Below are 25363 nucleotides of genomic sequence, written 5' to 3' on the forward strand. Positions count from 1 at the left end.
TATAAAACTGGCTATTCAACATGCACAGCTCTCACACAATTAACAGATGACTGGCTAAAACAAATTGACAGTAAATTATTAGTTGGCACAGTGCTACTAGATTTTAGTGCAGCTTTTGATATTATTGACCACAAACTACTACTTATAAAACTGTCTGCTTAAGGTTTTAAACTCTCAGCGATTAACTGGATGAAAAGCTACCTAGTCAACAGACAGCAATGTGTCATGTTCAATGGAACCCTTTCAAATATTAAAACATATTGTGGTATTCCACAGGGAAGTTGCCTGGGACCCTTATTATACTCAATACTTGTAAATAATATGTCATGTATTTTAAAGAATAGTTGCTGTGCAATTTACGCAGATGACACAACAATATATGCACATGCAGATAATTGCACCGACCTGAGCACTATACTACAAGATGAGGTCATGCGGATTTCAAAATGGGTTACAGAAAATAAGATGAAACTTAATATTTCCAAAACAAAATGTCTTGTTATTTGCTCAAAACATGCTCATAGAAAGGAACGCATATTAAATGTTTCTCTGAACGGAGTTCATGCTGAACAAGTTAAAGAGGCCAGGTTGCTGGGAGTTACAATAGATGAAAGACTATCTTGGGCCACTCACATTAAAAAAATAGTAACAAAAATGAGCAGAAGCATTTCAATCATCAGAAGAAGTGCCTATTTTTTAACTAACACATCTATGAAGCAAGTTATACAAGCCCTTGTATTGTCACATATTGACTACTGCCCAGCAATCTGGTCTAATGCAGCTAAACAAGATCTAAATAAAATCCAGCTTACCCAAAAGAGAGCTGCCAGACTAGCTCTCCATTGCTCATTTAGGACCGGCATTGAGATCATGCATCATGAATTGTCATGGATGAAAGTTGCTGAAAGACTGGCTTGTAGTTTGATTCTATTTTTAAAAAACATCTATACATACCATAAACCCTCATATCTGTATTCTCAGCTCTTGCTTGCCAGTGACAGTCACAACTACAGTACCAGGCTAGCCCAAAGAGGTGCTCTCACCCGTCTTAAACCCAAAAGTGATGTTTTGAAAAAGACTGTAATGTATCGGGCAATCACTTACTGGAATAGACTTCCACAATATCTGCTATCAATCACCAGCATAGTGGGCTTTAAGAATAGACTAAAAGGAGAAGGATTGCGTAAAGAGATTATTCTAGATTGTACCTAATGTCATGACTGTTTTTATTGACTATTGAGTATTTTATTGATTATGGGATAAGCAGCAGAAAATGGAAGGATGATACTTTTTTGTCACTTATTGTTTGTCCTTGGTACACTAATGTGTATATTTTACGCCATTGGTTCTTTGTTTTATTTTTGCAAAAATGTATACAGTATATCTATTTTTATAGTGCTATTTTTATCTTTGGTATGAAAATTATAATGTAACAACATTTATTAGTATTTTTTGGTTCTTTGTTGTTGCTATTTTTGTATTATGACAATTTATTATTGGATCATGTTGTACTGCATTTTAATCGTTTGTTCTGTGGTTGTGTGATGTTTTTTGCCTGGACCCCAGGAAGAATAGTCTCCACTGCGGTGTAGACTAATGGGGATCCTTAATAAACTAATAAACTAATCACCCCCGGGTGATGAAAACAGGGCCAAGCAGCAGTGTGAAGACACAGGCAGTGTGAAGACACAAACAGAACAGGAAGTGGAAAGTAAATAAAAGCACAAGAAAGGAAGTGAACCAAAAACACAGAAAAAAATACCCCAGATCCAAACAGAGAATGGCCTGGCATATCTAACAGGTCCTAACAGCCACAGATGTCCATTCCTTCGATGGCATCTCTTTAAAATGCCGGATTGTTGGCAACCCAATAGTGTGTGATGTACCCCGTTTTCCCTGCCTGAGCCGTGCCTTGCCAACTAAACAAATGACTCTCTATTTCACAAACCAAAGTGTCTCTATTTTGTACTTCAATCCACAATACCCCCCTGACAGCATTGGCTAGAATTTTCAAAAAAAAGTACAGAAACTTTAGGGTTTCGGATATAAGCCAAAAAAAAAAAGTCAGCTTTATTACAAGAAAATGTAAGAGTTTGGGAACAACAACAACTCAGCCACCAAGTTAGGTGGACCACGTAAACTGACAGAGAGGGGTCAGCGATGCTGAAGCGCATCGGGCAAAGACTTTTCATGTGACCTTCTAATTAGCCCACGTCCAGTACGCAGAGAGCTTCATGGAATGGGTTTCCATGGCCGTGCAGCTGCATCCAAGCCATACATCACCGAGTCCAATGCAAAGCGTGGGATGCAGTGGTGTAAAGCACGTCGCCACTGGACTTAAGAGCAATGGAGACGCTACATTTCGGGCTGCATTGTGCCGAGTGTGAAATTTGGTGAAAGGGGAATTATGGTGTGGGCTTGTTTTTCAGGAGTCGGGCTTGTGCCTCTTAGTTCCACTGAAAGAAACTCTGAATGTTCCAGGATACCAAAACATTTTGGACAATTCCGTGCTCCCAACCTTGTGGGAACAGTTTTCAGCGGGCCCCTTTCTCTTCCAACATGACCGTGCACCAGTGCACAAAGCAAGGTCCATAAACACATGGATGACATAGTCTGGTGTGGATGAACTTGACTGGCCTGCACAGAGTCCTGACCTGAACCCGATAGAACACCTTCGATGATGATGATGATGGATTAGATTTATATCGCGCTTTTCTATTGTTAGATACTCAAATCGCTCACAGAGAAGTGGAAACCCATCATTCATTCACACCTGGTGGTGGTAAGCTACATCGGTAGCCACAGCTGCCCTGGGGTAGACTGATGGAAGCGTGGCTGCCAGTTTACAGCCTACGGCCCCTCCGACTACCACCAATCATTCATTCATCTTTCATTCACCAGTGTGAGCGGCACCGGGGGCAAGGGTGAAGTGTCCTGCCCAAGGACACAATGGCAGAGATTTGGATGTCAATAGGTGGGAAGCGAACCTGCAACCCTCAGGTTTCTGGCACGGCAGCTCTACCCACTACGCCATGCCACCTTTGAGATGAATTAGAATGGCTTCAGTGTAGACGCCTTCTCTGGAGTGATGAATCCCACTTTTCCATCTGTTGGAAGAATGGTGGAAAATTGATATAAACACACTCTGCAACCTTGTGGACAGCCTTCCCAGAAGAGTTGAAGCTGTAATTGTTGCAAAAGGTGGATCAACGTCATATTGAACCCTATGGGTTAGGAATGGGATGGCACTTCAGGTTCATATGTGAGTCAAGGCAGGTGGCCAAATACTTTTGGAAATATAGTATATGTGTCAGGACACACTTGCAAAAGAGATTATTTGTACATAAAAATTCATGTATTATTATCAAATATTTCAAAATGTGTCATATTTTTGGCTCTTTTTGTGATTGTTGTTGTTTTTCGTAGATTTTGTCTTTAATTGTAATCTTTCAATGTGCTGCGATCTGATAAAAAAAAACCCAAAAAAAACCTTGTGTATCTTCCAGGGCCCGAAGTCTTCATTCATTACGCCTGAAAAAAGAGCCAAGCTCAAGTCGAACCCGGTCAAGGTTCACTTTGCGGAGGAAGTGGAAGTCAATGGACACGCTCAGGTGAGTCAGCCAACGTTATTTGGCCAGCTTGGAACTATCACTATGTTTTCTAGACTCTGTTTTGTTTTCTTTAAGGAAAATATATTGCAGCTTTTCATGGATGTGCTAGACCAGGGGTGTGAAACTCAAATACAGAGTGGGCCAAAATTTAAAACTGAACAAAGCCGCGGGCCAAGGTTGAACAAATTAACCTTTTAATAGGGACCCAAACAAGTTTTGCATTGAATATTGAACAAGCAAGGCTTATAGAACTTTATAGTGACAAGCAAAATCGAGTTTCAAATTATAATAATAATAATTAAAAAAATAACAATGGCATATCAAATACAATTTGAATAAAAATTGGGGGTGGTCGGGGTTTGGTGTATATTGTAGCGTCCCGGAAGAGTTAGTGCTGCAAGAGGTTTTGGGTGTTTCTTCTGTTGTGTTTATGTTCTGTTACGGTGCCGATGTTCTCCCAAAATGTGTTTGTCATTCTTGTTTGGTGTGGGTTCACAGTGTGGCGCATATTTGTAACGGTGTTAAAGTTGTTTATACGGCCACCCTCAGTGTGACCTGTACGGCTGCTGACCAAGTATGCTTTGCATTCACTTGTGTGTGTTAAAGCCGGATGTATTATGTGACTGTGCTGGCACGTTGTTTGTATGGCGGAAAAGCGGACGTGACGGCAGGCTGTAGAGGACGCTAAAGGCAGTGCCTTCAAGACACACCCCCAGTATTGTTGTCCGGGTGAACTTTAAAGGGGAACATTATCACAATTTCAAAAGGGTTAAAAACAATAAAAATCAGTTCCCAGTGGCTTGTTGTTTTTTTCAAAATTTTACTGGTCTCGGAATATCCCTAAATAAAGCTTTAAAGTGCCTTATTTTCGCTCTCTGCGAAGACACTGGCCATTTCCCTGTGACGTCACACAGTGCTGCCAATGTAAACAAACAATGGGAATACCACAGTAAGATATAGCGACATTAACTCGGATTCAGACTCGGATTTCAGCGACTTAAGCGATTCAACAGATTACGCATGTATTGAAACAGATGGTTGGAGTATGAAAGTATTGAAGAAGAAACTGAAGCTATTGAGCGAATAGCTATTGACGCCGTTCATAGCCATAGCATGGCCGAATAGCTGCGTTAGCATCGCCGGTAAAATGTGCGGACCAAACGATCAGGACTTTCGCATCTTTTGACACTGGAGCAATTTAAATCTGTCGATTTTCCAAGATGGCGGCGCCCAGACGGGCTGCGTCCTCGCGGAGTTCCTGCTAAAGATGAAACATTTGGCAGAAATACCGGACAATTCCACAGACTTTATGGCTGGCTCACATCGTGGTCACTCCGTGATCACGTACGACCACCAGACACTTCTGGATGTGGACATATCGGGCCGTTTTGGACTGATAGACGCGTGCGTGCTAAACATGCTAACTAGCATGGGAATACGTCGGCGGCTACATCCAGCGGCCTGTGAAGCAGGGGAGTATAGTAGCAGCGGGGGCCGTCTACGGAGCAGACGCCAGCGGTGTGATCGGAATCGCGGATGTCGAGCGGGGCTAAAAACAAAGCAGAAGGCTAATCCCCACAGAACACCACTTCCCTCCATCCTGAAGACGGATTTAAATGGAAAATGCGAGACTACTGGTCTGGGTAAGGAGTCAGTTAAATTAGAACAAGTTTTTTCTGCTTTGAGTGTTTCAGAGTTGGACATGTGTTTTACTGAGGTGGCTAACTATGATGCGTGCAGTTTATCAAAGCAACAAACAAACAATCGGAAAATTATTGTCGTATCAATTCCTAGATATGGTCGTAACTATACTAAATGCACTGGGCATAATAAACACAACATTATTAATATTGCTACTACGGATAATTTGATCAAAAACTCCCTAAAACAGCCCACTACCTATAATATAGGTTTTTTAAACATAAGATCATTGTCTCCCAAAACGTTATTAGTTAATGATATTATCAGAGACAACAATCTTAACGTCATCGGTCTCAGCGAAACCTGGCTTAAACCAAACGACTTTTTTGCGCTAAATGAGGCATGTCCTCCTAACTTTACACATGCGCATATTGCCCGTCCGCTTAAAAGGGGTGGGGGGGTCGCACTAATATACAACGAAAACTTTAACCTTAGTCCTAACATAAATAATAAATATAAATCGTTTGAGGTGCTTACTATGAAGTCTGTCACACCGCTGCCTCTACACCTGGCTGTTATCTACCGCCCCCCAGGGCCCTATTCGGACTTTATCAATGAATTCTCAGAGTTCGTTGCTGATCTAGTGACACACGCCGATAATATAATCATAATGGGGGACTTTAATATCCATATGAATACCCCATCGGACCCACCGTGCGTAGCGCTCCAGACTGTAATTGATAGCTGTGGTCTCACACAAATAATAAATGAACCCACGCATCGCAACGGTAATACGATAGACCTAGTGCTTGTCAGGGGTATCACCGTCTCCAAAGTTACGATACTCCCGTATACTAAAGTATTGTCCGATCATTACTTTATAAAATTCGAGGTTCAGACGCATGTTCGTCAAACTAATAATAATAATAACTGCTATAGCAGCCGCAACATTAATACGGCCACAACGACAACTCTTGCTGACCTACTGCCCTCGGTAATGGCACCATTCCCAAAGTATGTGGGCTCTATTGATAACCTCACTAACAACTTTAACGACACCCTGCGCGAAACCATTGATAACATAGCACCGCTAAAGTTAAAAAAGGCTCCAAAAAAGCGCACCCCGTGGTTTACAGAAGAAACTAGAGCTCAGAAATTATTCTGTAGAAAGCTGGAACGCAAATGGCGCACGACTAAACTTGAGGTGCACCATCAAGCATGGAGTGATGGTTTAATAACTTATAAACGCATGCTTACCTTAGCTAAAGCTAAATATTACTCAAATCTCATCCACCGTAATAAAAACGATCCTAAATTTTTGTTTAGTACGGTAGCATCGCTAACCCAACAAGGGACCCCTTCCAGTAGCTCAACCCACTCAGCTGATGACTTTATGCAATTCTTTAGTAAGAAAATTTAAGTCATTAGAATGGAGATTAAAGACAATGCGTCCCAGCTACAACGGGGTTCTATTAACACTGATACGATGGTATATACGGCGGATACTGCCCTCCAAAATAGTTTCTCTCGTTTTGAGGAAATAACATTAGAGGAATTGTTACAACGTGTAAATGGAATAAAACAGACAACATGCTTTCTTGACCCTCTTCCTGGGAAACTGATCAAGGAGCTCTTTGTATTATTAGGTCCATCAGTGCTAAATATTATAAACTTATCACTCTCCTCGGGCATTGTTCCCCTAGCATTCAAAAAAGCGGTTATTCATCCTCTTCTTAAAAGACCTAACCTCGATCCTGACCTCATGGTAAACTACCGACCGGTGTCTCACCTTCCCTTTATTTCAAAAATCCTTGAAAAAATTGTTGCGGAGCAGTTAAATGAACACTTAGCGTCTAACAATCTATGTGAAACCTTTCAATCCGGTTTCAGAGCAAATCACTCCACGGAGACAGCCCTCGCAAAAATGACTAATGATCTATTGCTAACGATGGATTCTGATGCGTCATCTATGTTGCTGCTCCTCGATCTTAGCGCTGCTTTCGATACCGTCGATCATAATATTTTATTAGAACGTATCAAAACACGAATTGGTATGTCAGACTTAGCCCAGTCTTGGTTTAACTCTTATCTTACTGATAGGATGCAGTGTGTCTCCCATAACAATGTGACCTCGGACTATGTTAAGGTAACGTGTGGAGTTCCCCAGGGTTCGGCCCTTGGCCCTGCACTCTTCAGCATCTACATGCTGCCGCTAGGTGACATCATACGCAAATACGGTGTTAGCTTTCACTGTTATGCTGATGACACCCAACTCTACATGCCCCTAAAGCTGACCAACACGCCGGATTGTAGTCAGCTGGAGGCGTGTCTTAATGAAATTAAACAATGGATGTCCGCTAACTTTTTGCAACTCAACGCCAAAAAAACGGAAATGCTGATTATCGGTCCTGCTAGACACCGAACTCTATTTAATAATACAACTCTAACATTTGACAACCAAACAATTAAACAAGGCGACACGGTAAAGAATCTGGGTATTATCTTCGACCCAACTCTCTCTTTTGAGGCACACATTAAAAGCGTTACTAAAACGGCCTTCTTTCATCTCCGTAATATCGCTAAAATTCGCTCCATTCTGTCCACTAAAGACGCTGAGATCATTATCCATGCGTTTGTTACGTCTCGCCTCGACTACTGTAACGTATTATTTTCGGGTCTCCCCATGTCTAGCATTAAAAGATTACAGTTGGTACAAAATGCGGCTGCTAGACTTTTGACAAGAACAAGAAAGTTTGATCACATTACGCCTGTACTGGCTCACCTGCACTGGCTTCCTGTGCACTTAAGATGTGACTTTAAGGTTTTACTACTTACGTATAAAATACTACACGGTCTAGCTCCATCCTATCTTGCCGATTGTATTGTACCATATGTCCCGGCAAGAAATCTGCGTTCAAAGGACTCCGGTTTGTTAGTGATTCCCAAAGCCCAAAAAAAGTCTGCGGGCTATAGAGCGTTTTCCGTTCGGGCTCCAGTACTCTGGAATGCCCTCCCGGTAACAGTTCGAGATGCCACCTCAGTAGAAGCATTTAAGTCTCACCTTAAAACTCATTTGTATACTCTAGCCTTTAAATAGACTCCCTTTTTAGACCAGTTGATCTGCCGTTTCTTTTCTTTTTCTTCTATGTCCCACTCTCCCTTGTGGAGGGGGTCCGGTCCGATCCGGTGGCCATGTACTGCTTGCCTGTGTATCGGCTGGGGACATCTCTACGCTGCTGATCCGCCTCCACTTGGGATGGTTTCCTGCTGGCTCCGCTGTGAACGGGACTCTCGCTGCTGTGTTGGATCCGCTTTGGACTGGACTCTCGCGACTGTGTTGGATCCATTGTGGATTGAACTTTCACAGTATCATGTTAGACCCGCTCGACATCCATTGCTTTCCTCCTCTCTAAGGTTCTCATAGTCATCATCGTCACCGACGTCCCACTGGGTGTGAGTTTTCCTTGCCCTTATGTGGGCCTACCGAGGATGTCGTGGTGGTTTGTGCAGCCCTTTGAGACACCAGTGATTTAGGGCTATATAAGTAAACATTGATTGATTGATTGATTGATTGGTAAGTGTTTTGTTTCGCATTAAATGTGGGTGGAAGGAAACGTAATATAGTTGCAAATGCATCTGCAGGTTATCCATACATCTCTGTGCCATGTCTGCTTTAGCACCGCCGGTAAATAGCATGTTAGTATCGATTAGCGTAGCATGTTAGCATCGATTAGCTGGCAGACAACATCAATAAAACTCACCTTTGTGATTTCGTTGACTATCGTTGCAAATGCATCTGCAGGTTATCCATACATCTCTGTGCCATGTCTGCCTTAGCATCGCCGGTAAAATGGGGAGACACTCCGGCACATTCAATGGGGGTCTGGCGGCAGATTTCTTGCCACTTTCGCATCTTCGGGCCAGTGGTGCAACTTGAATCCCTCCCTGTTAGTGTTGTTACACCCTCCGACAACACACCGACGAGGCATGATGGCTTCAAGGTTCCAAAAAATAGTCAAAAAAATGAAAAATAACAGAGCTGAGACCTGGTGTTTGTAATGTGTTGAAAATGAAAATGGCGGGTGTGTTACTTCGGCGACGTCACATTCTGACGTCATCGCCTCCAGCGCGATAAACAGAAAGGCGTTTAATTCGCCAAAATTCATCCATTTAGAGTTCGGAAATCGGTTAAAAAAATAGATGGTCTTTTTTCTGCACCATCAAGGTATATATTGACGCTTACATAGGTCTGGTGATAATGTTCCCCTTTAACTCCTCCCACTCTATCTTTCCTAGTTACCGATCAACCTGACTAGGATTTTAACCCAGTCCTCTTTGATTGGGAGATACCTGTTTTGACCACTCAGACATCCTTGGTCTTCTTAAAGGGAGATTTCGGGCCCCAATGAAATTTTTAATTGAGAACCTGTCTCAGTAAACTATGATATAAAAGCTTTCCTAGTTACCGATTGATCTGACTGGGATTTGAACCCAGTCCTTTTTGATTAAGAGCGTGCTGTTTAACCATTTTCGGGAGCGTCACTGAACTTCGGGAGTCTCCCGGGAAAATCCTGAGGGTTGGCAAGTATGAGTATTAGCGGTGAAGGCGGTGTTACAGAGGCACCGCCGCTGAATAATACCGGCGGGCCAGCTCCAATCTTAATTTGATATTACCTTAAGGGCCAAATGAAATTACACGGCGGGCCAAATTTGGCCCGCGGGCCAGAGTTTGACACCCATGTGCTAGACACCCAAAATGTTGAAAGAGCCACATTGGACTGAAAATCTGTCTGGAGCCGCAAATAATAAAAGCCTTATAATGGAGGCTGATGTTATTGTCCATATTAGCTATAATAGCCTACTATCAAATGACTGTGCTCAGTCAATATTACATACAGACAATGTGTCATGAGACCTGCACATACTGTATTAATCAAATTAAGAGGACTTAAAGGAAATTAAATGAGATCAAAAATAAAAGCATAATGATGCAATATGTACAATGTATCGTATTTCCTTGAATTGCCGCCGGGGCGCTAATTAATTCAAAACCTCTTCTCACTCCTGCGCTTACCAAAGGCATGCGGTAAAAGTAAGCATGCGCTAATTAATTCAAAACCTCTTCTCACTCCTGCACTTACTTGGGGCGGCATAGCTCGGTTGGTAGAGTGGCCGTGGCAGCAACTTGAGGGTTGCAGGTTCGATTCCCACTTGTGCCATCCTAGTCGCTGCCGTTGTGTCCTTGGGCAAGACACTTTACCCACCTGCTCCCAGGGCCACCCACACTGGTTTACATTTAACTTAGATATTGGGTGTCACTATGTAAAGCGCTTTGAGTCACTTGAGAAAAGCACTATATAAATATAATTCACTTCACACTTCACTTCACTACCAAAGGCATGCGGTAAAAGTAAGCATGCGCTAATTATTTTAAAACCTCCTCTCACTCCGGCACTTACCAAAGGCATGCAGTAAAAAGTTGAGTGTGATGCAGGCATGTGAATTTTCCTTTTATAGTCGGAAATATGTCTTTTTATCTCTAAAAATATGAATTAAAATTCATATTTTAGCTCGGTTGGTAGAGTGGCCGTGCCAGCAACTCGAGGGTTGCAGGTTCGATTCCCACTTGTGCCATCCTAGTCACTGCCGTTGTGTCCTTGGGTAAGTCACTTTACCCACCTGCTCCCAGTGCCACCCACACTGGTTTAAATGTAACTTAGATATTGGGTGTCACTATGTAAAGCGCTTTGAGTCACTTGAGAAAGCGCTATATAAATATAATTCACTTCACACTTCACTACCAAAGGCATGCGGTAAAAGTAAGCATGCGCTAATTATTTTAAAACCTCTTCTCACTCCGGCACTTACCAAAGGCATGCAGTAAAAATTTGAGTGTGATGCAGGCATGTGATTTTTCCGTCTATAGTCGGAAATATGTCTTTTTATCTCTAAAAATATGAATTAAAATATATTTATTTCCGACCTTACAATGTGTGTTAAAATCTTGATCCATCTCTGTCACGCCTGTAAGTTATGTTTTGGTTTTGGTCATGCTATGTTTAGTTTTTGGACATTCAGTCACGTATTTCACTTCCTGGTTTTGTTTGTTTCCATGCCAACGCATTAGTTCCCACCTTGTCACGCCCCTGCCCTCGGTCCCACACCTGTTCCTTATTATCACAGCCAGTATTTAAGTAATTTTCTTTCTGTTCATCATTCTGGCTGTCACAACTTGGCTTGGACATGGATTGTTTCTTCGATGCAGATGAGGATCAACATGGGCGAGGCGTGGACGTGAGTACATAATTGTTTATTATATAATATATACAAAAACAGGGAAAACAAAAACACTTGCTCACTGGCATGAAAGACAATTTAACTATAAACTTAAACAGCACGATGGCAAGACTAAAGACATGAAACAAAAAAGTGCACTGTGGCATAAATACATAAACTTACACGGCATGGAACTGTGGACGAGGGCGTGAAGGTTGGGACAGCATGGGTAGGGTGGGTGCGAGTGTGAGTTTATGTATTTATGCCACAGTGCACTCTTTTGTTTCATGTCTTTAGTCTTGCCATCAAGCTGTTTAAGTTTATAGTTAAATTGTCTTTCATGCCATTGAGCAAGTGTTTTTGTTTTCCCAGTTTTTGTATATCCATCCATATCATATAATAAACAACTATGTACTCACGCCCGTGTTGATCCTCATCTGCATCGAAGAAACAATCCATGTCCAAGCCAAGTTGTGACAGCCAGAATGATGAACAGAAAGAAAATTACTTAAATACTGGCTGTGATAATCAGGAACCGGTGTGGGACTGAGGGCAGGGGCGTGACAAGGTGGGAACTAATGCGTTGGCATGGAAACAAACAGAACCAGGAAGTGAAAAACGTGACTGAATGTCCAAAAACTAAACATAGCATGACCAAAAACAAAACATAACTTACAGGCGTGACAATCTCTTTGCCATACGCGCCAACAACTATGGTCATGAAACACTAAAACATCTTTAAATGGTGCTTTTTTTTTTTTTGCTAATTGTTGCACGTTTAATTGTCGATCTGCACCCGGCTTATTTTCAGTCTTTTTTCATAAAGTTCAAATCACATGCCTGGTGATGTAAGCTCGGACCTTAAATCCTACTGAATAGCTCTTGATCTTCTTCCCTTTATGCGATTTCAAATTACCGGTATTGAAATCAGCCTCCTCCATTTTGAAAGGGGAAGTGTAGCTCGTGACGTCCAAGTTTGACCGGGCGGCGATACTAAGCATGCGCTAATTATTTTGCAAAGCGAATTTGACCCGGCAGTAATTCAAGGCAGGTGCTTACTATATGCCCTGCGGAAATTCAAGGAAATACGGTATTCTAAATAGCATGTTAGCATCAATCAATCAATTGTTTATTTATATATAGCCCTAAATCACAAGTGTCTCAAAGGGCTGCACAAGCCACGACCACATCCTCGGTTCAGAGCCCACATAAGGGCAAAGAAAACCTCACAACCCAGTGGGACGTTGATGAGTGACTGTGAGAAACCTTGGAGAGGACCGCAAATGTGGGTAACTCCCCTTCTAGGGGAAACCGGATGCAATGGATGTCGAGAGGGTCTAGCACAGGGGTAGGGAACCTATGGCTCGCGAGCCAGGTGTGGTTCTTTTGATGACTCCTTCTAGCTCTCTGATAAATCTTAGCTGACACTGCTTAACACAATAAGTATTGAATAATTCCACTTGTACTCAAAGTGTTAAAAATAACGTTCAAAATATAAAACATACTCATGCATTTGAATACATCCATCCTTTTTTCTACCGCACTTGTTCAAAGAGTTGCATAAAAGGTAAGAAGTGATTTATTTATTATTGGTTAGTTTAGGGCTTGCCCTCCTAGGGGTTCTTCAGACCACCAAGCACCGACATGAGAGCCTGTTTCAGGGTTACAATATTTTTTTATTTTTCAATAAGTCTCTCAGTTGCTTTCCAGCAATTGTCTTTTTCTCTTTCGTTCTCGCTCGCACTCCGGCTCCAGCCCCAACCCAGTCTCTCCTCCTGGCTGCTGCTTATAAACAGAGCGACAGGTGATTAGATAACAAGGCCCAGGTGGGCCATCTATGCACCTGTTGCTGATTTCGAGGCCGGTCGTGGCAACACCCCGCTTCGCTGCAGACCCGCCGGGCACGCCCCCTCCACTGTTAGCTTCAGAATATCAATGTTATTACAAAGAATAAGAGACCTATTATACTCTGGAAATGTTGGTCTTACTTAAAAATGCACATGTTTAGTTGTGTTCAGTGATAAAAAATATATATTATATGGCTCTTATGGAAATACATTTAAAAATATTTGGCTTCTTGGCTCTCTCAGCCAAAAAGGTTCCCGACCCCTGGTCTAGTACATGAGTGTCGGGAACCCGTAAGGACCAGATGAGTCGCCCGCTGGCCTGTTCTAAAAATAGCTCAAATAGCAACACTTACCAGTGAGCTGCCTCTATTTTTTCAATTGTATTTATTTACTAGCAAGCTGGTCTCGCTTTGCTCGACATTTTTAATTCTAAGAGAGACAAAACTCAAATAGAATTTGAAAATCCAAGAAAATATTTTTAAAAAATTCATTTCTTTTTTTACCTTGCTTCTTATAACTTTCAGAAAGACAATTTTAGAGAAAAAATACAACCTTAAAAATGATTATAGGATATTTAAACACATATACCTTTTTACCTTTTAAATTCCTTCCTCTTCTTTCCTGACAATTTAAATCAATGTTCAAGTATTTATTTTTTTATTTTATTGTAAAGAATAATACATACATTTTAGTTCAATTCTTCATTTTAGCTTTTGTTTTTTCGACGAAAAATATTTGTAAAATATTTCTTCAAACTTATTATGATTAAAATTCCCCCCAAAAATTCGGGCAAATCTAGAAAATCTGTATAATCAAATTTAAATCTTTATTTCAAAGTCTTTTGAATTTCTTTTAAAATTTTTGTTCTGGAAAATCTTGAAGAAATAATGATTTGTCTTTGGTAGAAATATAGCTTGGTCCAATTTGTAATATATTCTAACACAGTGCAGATTGGATTTTAACCTATTTAAAACATGTCATCAAAATTCTAAAATTAATCTTAATCAGGAAAAATTACTAATGATGTTCCATAAATTATTTTTTGAATTTTTTCAAAAAGATTCGAATTAGCTAGTTTTTCTCTTCGTTTTTTTTGGTTGAATTTTGAATTTTAAAGAGTTGAAATTGAAGATAACTATGTTTCAAAATGGTGTTTTCATTTTTTTCGTGGTTTGTCCTCTTTTAAACCGTTCAATTAGGGGTTTTTTCATCATTTATTCTCTACAAAAAAACCTTTCATAAAAGGAAAAAAAATGTACAAAAGAATGACGGACAGAAATACCCATTTTTTTAATATATATATATGGATTTATTTATCAAAGGTAAATTGAGCAAATTGGCTATTTCTGGCAATTTATTTAAGTGTGTATCAAACTGGTAGCCCTTCGCATTAATCAGTACCCAAGAAGTAGCTCTTGGTTTCAAAAAGGTTGGTGACCCCTGACGTACACTTATTCAGCCTGTTGTTCACTATTCTTTATTTATTTTAAATTGCCTTTCAAATGTCTATTCTTGGTGTTGGATTTTATCAAATACATTTCCCCCAAAAATGCGACTTATACTCCAGTGCGACGTATATATGTTTTTTCGACTTTATTATGCGACTTATAATCCGAAAAATACGGTATCTATTACGGCTGGTGGATGCTTCGACATGAACACAGCAAAGGTAAGATTAAATGATTTATTTAAGTAACAAACAGGAGCTAAAGAACAAAAACACTGGACCTAAGCAAAAGGCATACAAAAGCGCTAACATGGAAGGCTAGGTAGACAAACAGATAAACTAAACTTGGCACGAGGGCACAAAAAGGTGAAACAAACACAATTAGCATGAGAGCTAAGACCAAGGAATACATTCTGAATAGCACAGTCGTACTGTTTACATAGGCAAATTAGAATCCCAGAATGAATAACGAAAAGGGGCAGGCTTATATATGGCAGTAATCAATTGTAACAGGTGTGCGGGATCCGAGAGTAGCAGGTGAAACTAATAAGAAACCATGGAAACAGACTAAACAGGAACCAAGCCAGGGGTAGGGAACCTGTGGCTCTTTTGATGACCGAATCTGACTCTCAGATAAATCGTAGCTGACGTTGCTTAACACTATAATTAGTTAATAATCCCGCTGGAAATCACAGTGTCAAAAATTACGTTCAAAATATAAAATATTCTCATGCGTTTTAATCCATTTCCACCGCACCTGTTCAAGAAATAACATTAATGGTGAAAAGTATTTTTATTTATTATTGGTTAGCTTCAGAATAACAGAGTTATTAAAAAGAATAAGAGATTATTATACTCTAAAAATGTTGGTCTTACTTAAAAATGCATGCTTTTAGTTGTTGTAATCAGAGAAAGTCCAAATAAAAGAGGAGGCATCGAATTCTCTTGTCAGAGCGTGGGACGACACTGGGTACAGGTCTACGCATTTCTCCTCATTGAGCTAAATTGAATCCTGTCTCTGTTTAATTCCTTGCTTCTTGTCTGTTTTTTAAATATCATCAGTGTTTGAACCTGACAGTTGTATTCAGTGTTAAAAATATTATACGGCTCTCAGCCAAAAAGGTTCCCGACCCCTGTACTAAGCAGTCAAATGACGGAGAGTGATACAAAACAAGGAAACAAAACAACAAACTGTGGAGATCACAGGCAGTGGATCACAACAGTATCTTCAGTCGATTCAATTGAATATTGGTTACAAAGGATTTGCAAATCATTGTATTCTGTTTTTATTTACCATTTACACAACGTCCCAACGTCACCGGATTTGGGTTTTGTAAAACGTTTTGAACAAGCCTTGACTCCTTTCTGCCCGATAATGGCTTGTGTTCTCATAATGTACACCACGGTACTTACTACCTATACACTATGCACTTATATGAAGGCTGATGCTTTCTTTTTCATACATGCTTGACTCTGGCTGCTTCCAATCTGTTAGTGGATGTGAAATTAGCTGGATGGGTAAAAAACCCACAGAGGCTGGAGTGCCCATTACCAATCCCAGAGAAATTGCTGGTCAATATCTGTCTCATTTCCCTTTAATGACTCTAATTACAGGATTAGAAGATCCATGTTAGGAAGAGACATTTTGAGAGATGAAACGGTTGGCATGTTCAATTTAGGGTAGACAACATACACCTAAATCAGACCTGGGCAAATTAAAATTAAAGTTAAAGTACACACACTAGGTGTGGCGAAATTATTATCTGCATTTGACCCATCAACCTTGATCACGCCCTGGGAGGTGAGGGGAGCAGTGAGCAGCAGCGGTGGCCGCGCCCGGGAGTCATTTTTGGTGATTTAACCCCCAATTCCAACCCTTGATGCTGAGTGCCAAGCAGGGAGGTAATGGGTCCCGTTTTTATAGTCTTTGGTATGACTCGGTCGGGGTTTGAACTCACGACTTTAAGGCCCAGGGGCCACATGCGGCCCAGTAAGCTTTTCAATCTGGCCCGCCAGACATTCCCCCAAATTTTTTTTAGCTCTTTAAAGGGGAACATTATCACCAGACCTATGTAAGCGTCAATATATACCTTGATGGTGCAGAAAAAAGACCATATATTTTTTGGACCGATTTCCGAAGTCTAAATGGGTGAATTTTGACGAATTAAACGCCTTTCTGTTTATCGCTCTTTTAGCGATCACGTCAGAATGTGACGTCGCCGAGGTAATACAGCCGCCATTTTCATTTTCAACCCATTGTAAACATTGGGTCTCAGCTCTGTTATTTTCCGTTTTTTCGACTATTTTTTGGAACCTTGGAGACATCACGCCTCGTCGGTGTGTTGTCGGAGGGTGTAACAACACTAACAGGGAAGGATTCAAGTTGCACCACCGGCCCGAAGATGCGAAAGTGTCTGCCGCCAGACCCCCATTGAATGTGCCAGAGTGTCTCCATATTTGACCGGCGATGCTAAGACGGACATGGCACAGAGATGTATGGATAACCTGCAGATGCATTTGCTATGATAAAGTCAACGAAATCACAAAGGTGAGTTTTGTTGATGTTGACTTATGTGCTAATCAGACATATTTGGTCGCGGCGTGACTGCCAGCTAATCGATGCTAACATGCTACGCTAATCGACAATAACATGCTATTTACCGGCGGTGCTAAAACAGACATGGCACAGAGATGTATGGATAACCTGCAGATGCATTTGTAACGATGAAGTCACAGAAATCACAAAGGTGAGTTTTGTTGATGTTGACTGCCAGCTAATCGATGCTAACATGCTATGCTAATCGATGCTAACATGCTATTTACCGGCGGTGCTAAAGCAGACATGGCACAGAGATGTATGGCTAACCTGCTGATGCATTTGCAACTATATTACGTTTCCTTCCACCCACATTTAATGCGAAAAAAACTCTTACCAATCGACGGATTTAAGTTGCTCCAGTGTCACAAGATGCGAAAGTCCTGATCGTTTGGTCCGCACATTTTACCGGCGATGCTAACGCAGCTATTCGGCCATGCTATGGCTATGAATAGCGTCAATAGCTATTCGCTCAATAGCTTCAGTTTTTTCTTCAATACTTTCATACTCCAACCATCTGTTGCAATACATGCGTAATCTGTTGAATCGCTTAAGCCGCTGAAATCCGAGTCTGAATCCGAGCTAATGTCGCTATATTTTGCTGTGCTATTCGCCATTGTTTGTTTACATTGGCAGCACTGTATGACGTCACAGGGAAATGGATAGTTGCATTGCAAATTGCGAAAATCAAGCACTTTAAAGCTTTTTTTAGGGATATTCGGAGACCGGTAAAATTTTGAAAAAAAATTCAAAAAACACAAGCCACTGGGGAACTGATTTTTATTGTTTTTAACCCTTTTGAAGTTGTGATAATGTTTCCATTTAAGATGGAATCTGTAGCCACTATGTTGATGTGCAGTGATGTTTTCTAATGACCGTAAGTCTTGAACTTTACAAAGTATTTCAATGGTTGGACTCTGCGCTTTTGCATGATATATTAGTTACTATGTTCATCTAATTAGTGTCGGAATAATTGAATCTAAGTTATCACATTGATTGATTGATTGAAACTTGTATTTGTAGATTGCACAGTACAGTACATATTCCGTACAATTGACCACTAAATGGTAACACCCGGAGAAGTTTTTCAACTTGTTTAGGTCGGGGTCCGGGTTAATCAATTCATGGTAAAACAAAACTTTGTGTTGCCATGAGTTCCCGGTGAGAAGACAAAAGCTGTCTTTGATCCAACCAAGAAAGAGGCTTGCAAAACTCCACTGTGTAGGATAGGAAGCAACATGGTGTTCTGTTTTTTTTTGTAAGATTTTGTCTTGAGCCGAGATCTACAAAGCAGAGAGGAAGCAGGGCCCGACTCCCTTCCAGGCACCTCTTCTTTGAACTGTTTTATGGACCTTTTCTTTGAACTGGTTTTAATCAAAGGTGACGGCTGTTTATGACCCCTTCCCTTGGAAACAGCTGTTCCCATGTAATCAGGGAAAGTCCAAATAAAAGAGGAGTGAAGTGAAGGGAATTATATTTATACAGCGCTTTTCTGTAGTGACTCAAAGCACTTTACAAAGTGACACCCAATATCTAAGTTACATTTTTAAACCAGTGTGGGTGGCACTGGGAGCAGGTGGGTGAAGTGTCTTGCCCAAAGACACAACGGCAGTGACTAGGTAGACAGAAGTGGGGATCGACCCCTGAACCGTCAAGTTGCTGGCATGGCCGCTTTACCAACCGAGCTATACTGCCCCGAGGCGTACAATCTTTTTGTCAGAGCGCGGTGTACCCGCTCTCCTCACTGAGCCAAATTTCATTCTGTCTCTCTTTGATTCCTTGCTTCTTGTCTTGTTTAATAGATGTCATCAGTGTTTGAACCTTACGATGGTAATCTAAGTCAGAGCAGCTCAGACGAGGCACCGAGCAGTGTGGGCGGGGAGCGTTTCCACAGAGTGTTTTCTGAGCGGCCGGCCTAAAAAGCAGGGGTCAGGGGCAGATTTTTACAACAAATTTCTAAAGTTTAGTGTTTTAACAGATGTATCAGATTATAGGTGTGTGTTATTGCGTTTCGCTTGATTGTAAAATATGTCGATCGATTCGTCAATATTCAGTGTTTTATCGTTCATAGAACAATTTAAAATTCCATTCTCTTATTTCAAGGCGGTCTGTCATAACGTTTTTAGCGTTCAATCAGACGTTATTGTGAGGTGTTGTATTAGTGTTCCTAAAAATAGAAATACCAGGCCCCCAGAGACACATTTTTCTCTAAATTTTGCCTCTGAGTCAAAATAATTGCCTGGGGCTGACCTAAATACTTGTTTAAACAACAAAACAAATGACAAATTCTAACAAGGGGAATGTAAAAACTAAGCAGATATAAATAATATATCAAATAGTATAAGTCAGTGGTCCCCAACCTTTTTTTGCACAGCAGACCGGTTTTAAGTAGGCATTATTTTCCACGTGTGCCAGATAAATACAGCAAAAATAAGTGAATGAAAAATACTACTCAATATAACACTTAATTAGTGGGGGATCTGAACTTGTTTCTTTGCAATGAGATGCAGATGGGTGCCCGGAAAAGGGTGGGGTGCCATTTTTGGGTTGGGGAGGAGACCCTGTCTCAAGTGGAGGGGTTCAAGAACATCTGAGTCTTATTCAGGAGTGAAGGAAGAGTGAATCGTGAGATCGACAGGCGGCGTTTTCGGTAATGCGGACGCTGTATCGATCCGTTGTGGTGAAGAAGGCGCTGAGCCGGAAGGCAAAGCTCTCAATTTACCGGTCGATCTACTGTATGTTCCCATCCTCACCTATGGTCATGAACCTCGGGTTATGACCGAAAGGACATGTAGAAGCAGCCGAAATGAGTTTCCTCCGCCGGGTAGCGGGGCTCTCCCTTAGAGATAGGGTGAGAAGCTCCGTCATCCAGGAAGAGCTCAAAATAAATCCGCTTTTCTTCCACATGGAGAGGAGCCAGATTAGGTGGTTCAGGAATCTGGTCAGGATGCCACCCGAACCCCTCTCTAGGGAGATGTTTAGGGCACGTCCGACCAGTAGGAGGCCACGGGGAAGACCCAGGACACGTTGGAAAGACTATGTCTCCCGGCTGGCCTGGGTACGCCTCGGGAAGAGCTGGACAAAGTGGCTGGGGAGAGGAAAGTGTGAGTATTCCCTGCTTAGGCTGCTGCCCCCGCAACCCGACCCCGGATAAGCGGACGAAGATGGATGGATGAATGGATGGAGAGGCAAATGGAAAACAGCCTTCGGCCACAATCTGTCACATCTATATTTTATTTTGCAATAATGTGCATTGTATCAGGTCACAGAGTTCTAACAAATACAACAAAATGGCAACTCCGTATAAGGAAATGTTTTATACATCTATAAACAAGCTTATTGGTTATTATTCTCTGCGCCCCTTTAGAAATTGCATCACGTACCGGTGGTTGTGGACCACTGATATGCCGTATTTTGCGGATTATAAATCGCAGTTTTTTTCATAGTTTGCCTGACTAGTGAAAAGCAAATTTTATTTTCACTCGCATACAAATCTTTTTAACTTGGATTGTTTACCTGGCTTCGAGACTCTCCCGAAGATTACTGCAAGCGAAGACACAACAAACTCCCTTTTTTTGTCTCTCAAGGACACACACCTGTTGTTGTGAACTTTGGAATAGCGACGGCAAATACATCAAGGCCGCGGAACAGAGACACACTATGGGCACACACACACACATCCGCCAAAAAAATATATGCCACACATACACCCTCCTGTCCCCCAATCCAACACCCTCGACGCAAATCCCGTAGGGGTGATGAATGGATGGTCAGCGCCTGAGAGCTGCGACCTACCACCATGATCTTGAACTACCTTCCCTCTGTCGCTAGATATCTCGAGATGTACATTGTAAAATGTATATGTGCTTTGTTATGGAGGTTTTTTCTCACTCCGAACTGGGCCCCCTTAGGAGCCCAGTCTCGATTGTATTTTTTTACTAATCTTTCCCCAGCGTTTACCTTTTTCCCATCTTTTACGGGGCGCCTTATGGCGATCCATCAGCGTTCTTGTTCTGTAACCCTGTACACTTTGTTTGTCTGATCTCGAACAGGTTTGTGCTGAAAACAAAGTTTCTTTGTAATTGTTGCAATGACAATAAAGACCTACCTACCTACCTATGTGTGAAATTATTAACACATTACCGTAAAATATAAAATAATATTATTCATCTCATTTGCGGAAGAGACGAAGACAATGTCAGCAATCGTCACACACACGTCAACCAATAAGAATTTGGCGATGGAGGGTCATGGCAGAAGTCATGGGATGCTAACTGCTAAATGCTACTGCCGTAGCTATTAAAATACATCATTTCATCGTCAGCGTTAATTTATAAAAACTGAGAAGGGCTGAACAAAAATGGCACCGAAAAGGAAATCATGTACTGCAGATTACAAGATTAGATTAGATTAGATAGTACTTTATTTATTCCGTCAGGAGAGTTCCTTCAGGAAAATTACAATTTTCCGCACAATCCCATTGAAGATCAGACAAACATTACAGGGAGACAGAACATGGATCGCTGACGGCTCTGCCAACTTCCAGCGCCCCTTACAAAAAAGATGAGATACAGGTAAACGGGGGGATGGGGGAATAGAAGATGTAATTAAAATTTAAAAAATCAGTCTTAGCCTGGGCTCTGGAGAGGGGGTGCAGACTGAGGCCAAGGGGGAAAAAAAAAACTCATAGCCATAGTACACATCTCTCTTACATGTGTGTAAGAGGGAAACATCAAAGAACACAAAGGACATTAAAGACATTAAAGCAGCAGATACAACCAGACACTTCCACATACAGCTATGAATAAAAAGTAAAAGAAACATATCCATTGTGGTGGCCTCTGCGGTGTTCCACGCCGTCGTCCGCTGGGGTGGAGGGAGCATGGCCAGAGACAGGAGCAGACCCAACAAAGCAACCAAGAGAGCCGACTCCACTCTCGGCCGCCAACCAACTCTCGGCCAGTGTCCAGTCCGCATGGATGAGCGAGGATACGTTCAAGGTGACTGACCCAACAAAGCAACCAAGAGAGCCGACTCCACTCTCGGCAGCCAACCAACTCTCGGCCAGTGTCCAGTCCGCATGGATGAGCGAGGATACGTTCAAGGTGACTGAGGTGTCCGACACCTGCTCACCCAGCCAAGACACCGCGAAGCCTCTCCGTCCCGGCGCTCAGTGCTTGCTCCGCAGCCCTGTCCCCTCATCCGCATCTCCTCCAGTCCCTCCAAACCGACTCCGGTGTGGCAGACACCCATCAGCTGGTCTCCTTGGCCAAAAGGCTCCCGGGAGGCAGATCCAGAAGTCCTTTCACTACAAGCTAGACGTAGTGAAATATGCAGCAGAAAACGACAAGAGGATGCGGTGCATACCTTTTGAGTTGGCAGAGTTGTTTAGAAGCGACATCGAGGAAGAAGATTTCAATTAGGAGTGAGAGATTGTTTGGTAAAGGTATAGCATGTTTTACATGTTATAGTTATTTGAATGACTCTTACCATAATATGTTAGGTTAACATAGCAGCCACCTTCTCAGTTGGTTACTTATGCCTCATATAACGTACACTTATTCAGCCTGTTGTGCACTATTCTTTATTTATTTTAAATTGCCTTTCAAATGTATATTCTTGGTGTTGGGTTTTATCAAATAAATTTCCCCCAAAAATGCGACTTATACTTCAGTGCGACGTGTATATGTTTTTTCCTTCTTTATCATGCATTTTCGGCCGGTGCGACGTATACTCCGGAGCGACTTATAAACCGAAAAATACGGAGAATGATGTCCCAGCTGTTTTTCCGCTAACACCTTCATACGCCGGTTTAAGAGTCCCTCTCATTGTCGTAAACAATCTCCATTTTACAGCAGGTTTTAGGATGCTCATATTCCCATCTCAGTCTTTGACCCCCGACTTGTTTGGCTTTCAGGGCAACTCGCTGCTATTCCTGCCCAATGTTCTGAAGGTTTATCTGGAGAACGGGCAGACCAAGGCCTTCAAATTTGAACCCGTCACAACAGTCAAGGTAAAGTCCCTTTGAAGGTACTGTGCATAGGTGTGTCGACTTTGGGTAGTCCAGGTTTCATCTATTGTCCAAAAACATGCATGATAGGTGAACATGTTGTGAATGGTTGTCTGTTTACAGTATTTGTGCATAGTAGTTGACGGTGATTGATAAGATTCTGCTTTGTGTTCAGTCCGGTCACCCACGAGATAAGCGGTTAAAAAATAATTGAATTGAATTGAATTATATTTATATAGCGCTTTTCTTTAGTGACTCAAAGCACTTTACATAGTGAAACCCAATATCTAAGATGCATTAAAACCAGTGTGGGTGGCACTGGGAGCAGGTGGGTAAAGTGTGACTAGGTGACAGCAGTGACTAGGATGGCGGAAGCGAGAATCGAACCTGCAACCATTAGGTTGCTGGCACGGCCACTCTACCAACCGAGCTATACCGCTCCATCCATTCATCCATCCCAAAAAACAATGACTTGACAATTACTACTGTAGAACACACTTCTATAGACTCCCTTTACAAATTGTTAAGTTCTGTCGGTTGGACCACAGGATGCAGAGACAACAGGCATAGCGCTTTATGGCAGAAAACACATTTAGATAAAGGGAAGTGCACAGAAAACGCTAGAAAAGAATTTAGGGATTTCACCACCAAAGGTCGGCAATATCATCAAAAGGTTCAGAGAATTTGGAGAAATCACTGCACGTAACATTGAGTGCCCGTGACCTCGGATCCCTCAGGCGGTACTGCATCAAAAAGCGACATCAGTGTGTAAAGGATATCACCACATGAGCTCAGGAAAACCACTGTCACAGTTGGTCGCTACATCTGTAAGTGCATGTTAAAACTCTACTATGCAAAGCCAAAGCCATTTATCAACAACACCCAGAAACGCCGCCGGCTGCGATGGACCCGAGCTCATCTAAGATGAACTGATGCAAAGTGGAAAAGTGTTCTGTGGTATGACGAGTCCACATTTCAAATTGTTTTCGGAAACGATGGAAGTGGTGTCTTCCGGAAAAAAGAGGAAAAGATCCATCCGGTTCATACAGGTGCAAAGTTCAAAAGCCAGCATCTGTGATGGTATGGGGGCGTATTAGTGCCGAAGGCATGGGTAACTTACACATCTCTGAAGGCACCATTAATGCTGAAAGGTACATACAGGTTTTGGAGCAATATATGTTGCCATCCAAGCAACGTCTTTTTCATTACCGCTCCTGCTTATTTCAGCAAGACAATGCCAAGCATCATTCTGCAGGTGTTACACCAGTGTGGCTTCCTCGTAAAAGAGTGCGGGTACTAGACTGGCCTACCTGTAGTCCAAACCTGTCTCCCATTGAAAATGTGTGGCGCATTATGAAGCCTAAAATACGAGAACAAAGACAAATCGATATAATCATAGTAGTATCGACGAATGGTTTTTCGCCGGCGTCGTCTGTCTCGCACTCGCCTGCGCTCTCCAGGTGCACTGGAGAGGAGGCTACGCCGGATAGTCGAACCTTGGATTCAGGAGGAACAGTGTGGTTTTCGTCTTGGTTGTGGAACTGTAGACCAGCTCTATACTCTTGGCAGGGTCCTTGAGGGTGCATGGGAGTTTGCCCAACCAGTCTACATGTACTTTGTGGACTTGGAGAAGGCATTTGACCGTGTCCCTCGGGAAGTCCTGTGGGAGTGCTCAGAGAGTATGGGGTATCTGACTGTCTTATTAATGGCGGTTCGCTCCCTGTACGATCAGTAAGTCGGACACTTTTCCAGTGAGGATTGGACTCCGCCAAGGCTGCCCTTTGTCACTGATTCTGTTCATAACTTTTATGGACAGAATTTCTAGGCGCAGTCAGGGCGTTGAGGGTATCTGGTTTGGTGGCTGCAGGATTAGGTCTCTGCTTTTTGCAGATGTGGTCCTGATGAGTTCATCTAGCCAGAATCTTCAGCTCTCAC

At 42.0% G+C, this 25363-nt stretch overlaps 1 protein-coding gene across 1 annotated transcript in view; it reads left to right on the forward strand.

Moving 5' to 3' along the window:
* Nucleotides 1–3506: 3506 nt before the first annotated feature.
* LOC133547969 (uncharacterized) overlaps nucleotides 3507–25363 on the forward strand; it is a gene marked incomplete at its 5' end in the record, with an annotated part of 59646 nt that continues 37789 nt past the window's right edge. Inside the window, 2 exons of the mRNA XM_061893427.1 lie at nucleotides 3507–3611; nucleotides 23336–23431. Coding sequence (XP_061749411.1) covers nucleotides 3507–3611; nucleotides 23336–23431 — 201 coding nt within the window. The remainder of the gene's footprint in view (nucleotides 3612–23335; nucleotides 23432–25363) is intronic.

This window comes from Nerophis ophidion, unplaced genomic scaffold, assembly GCF_033978795.1.
Source record: "Nerophis ophidion isolate RoL-2023_Sa unplaced genomic scaffold, RoL_Noph_v1.0 HiC_scaffold_300, whole genome shotgun sequence".
Lineage (NCBI taxonomy): Eukaryota > Metazoa > Chordata > Actinopteri > Syngnathiformes > Syngnathidae > Nerophis > Nerophis ophidion.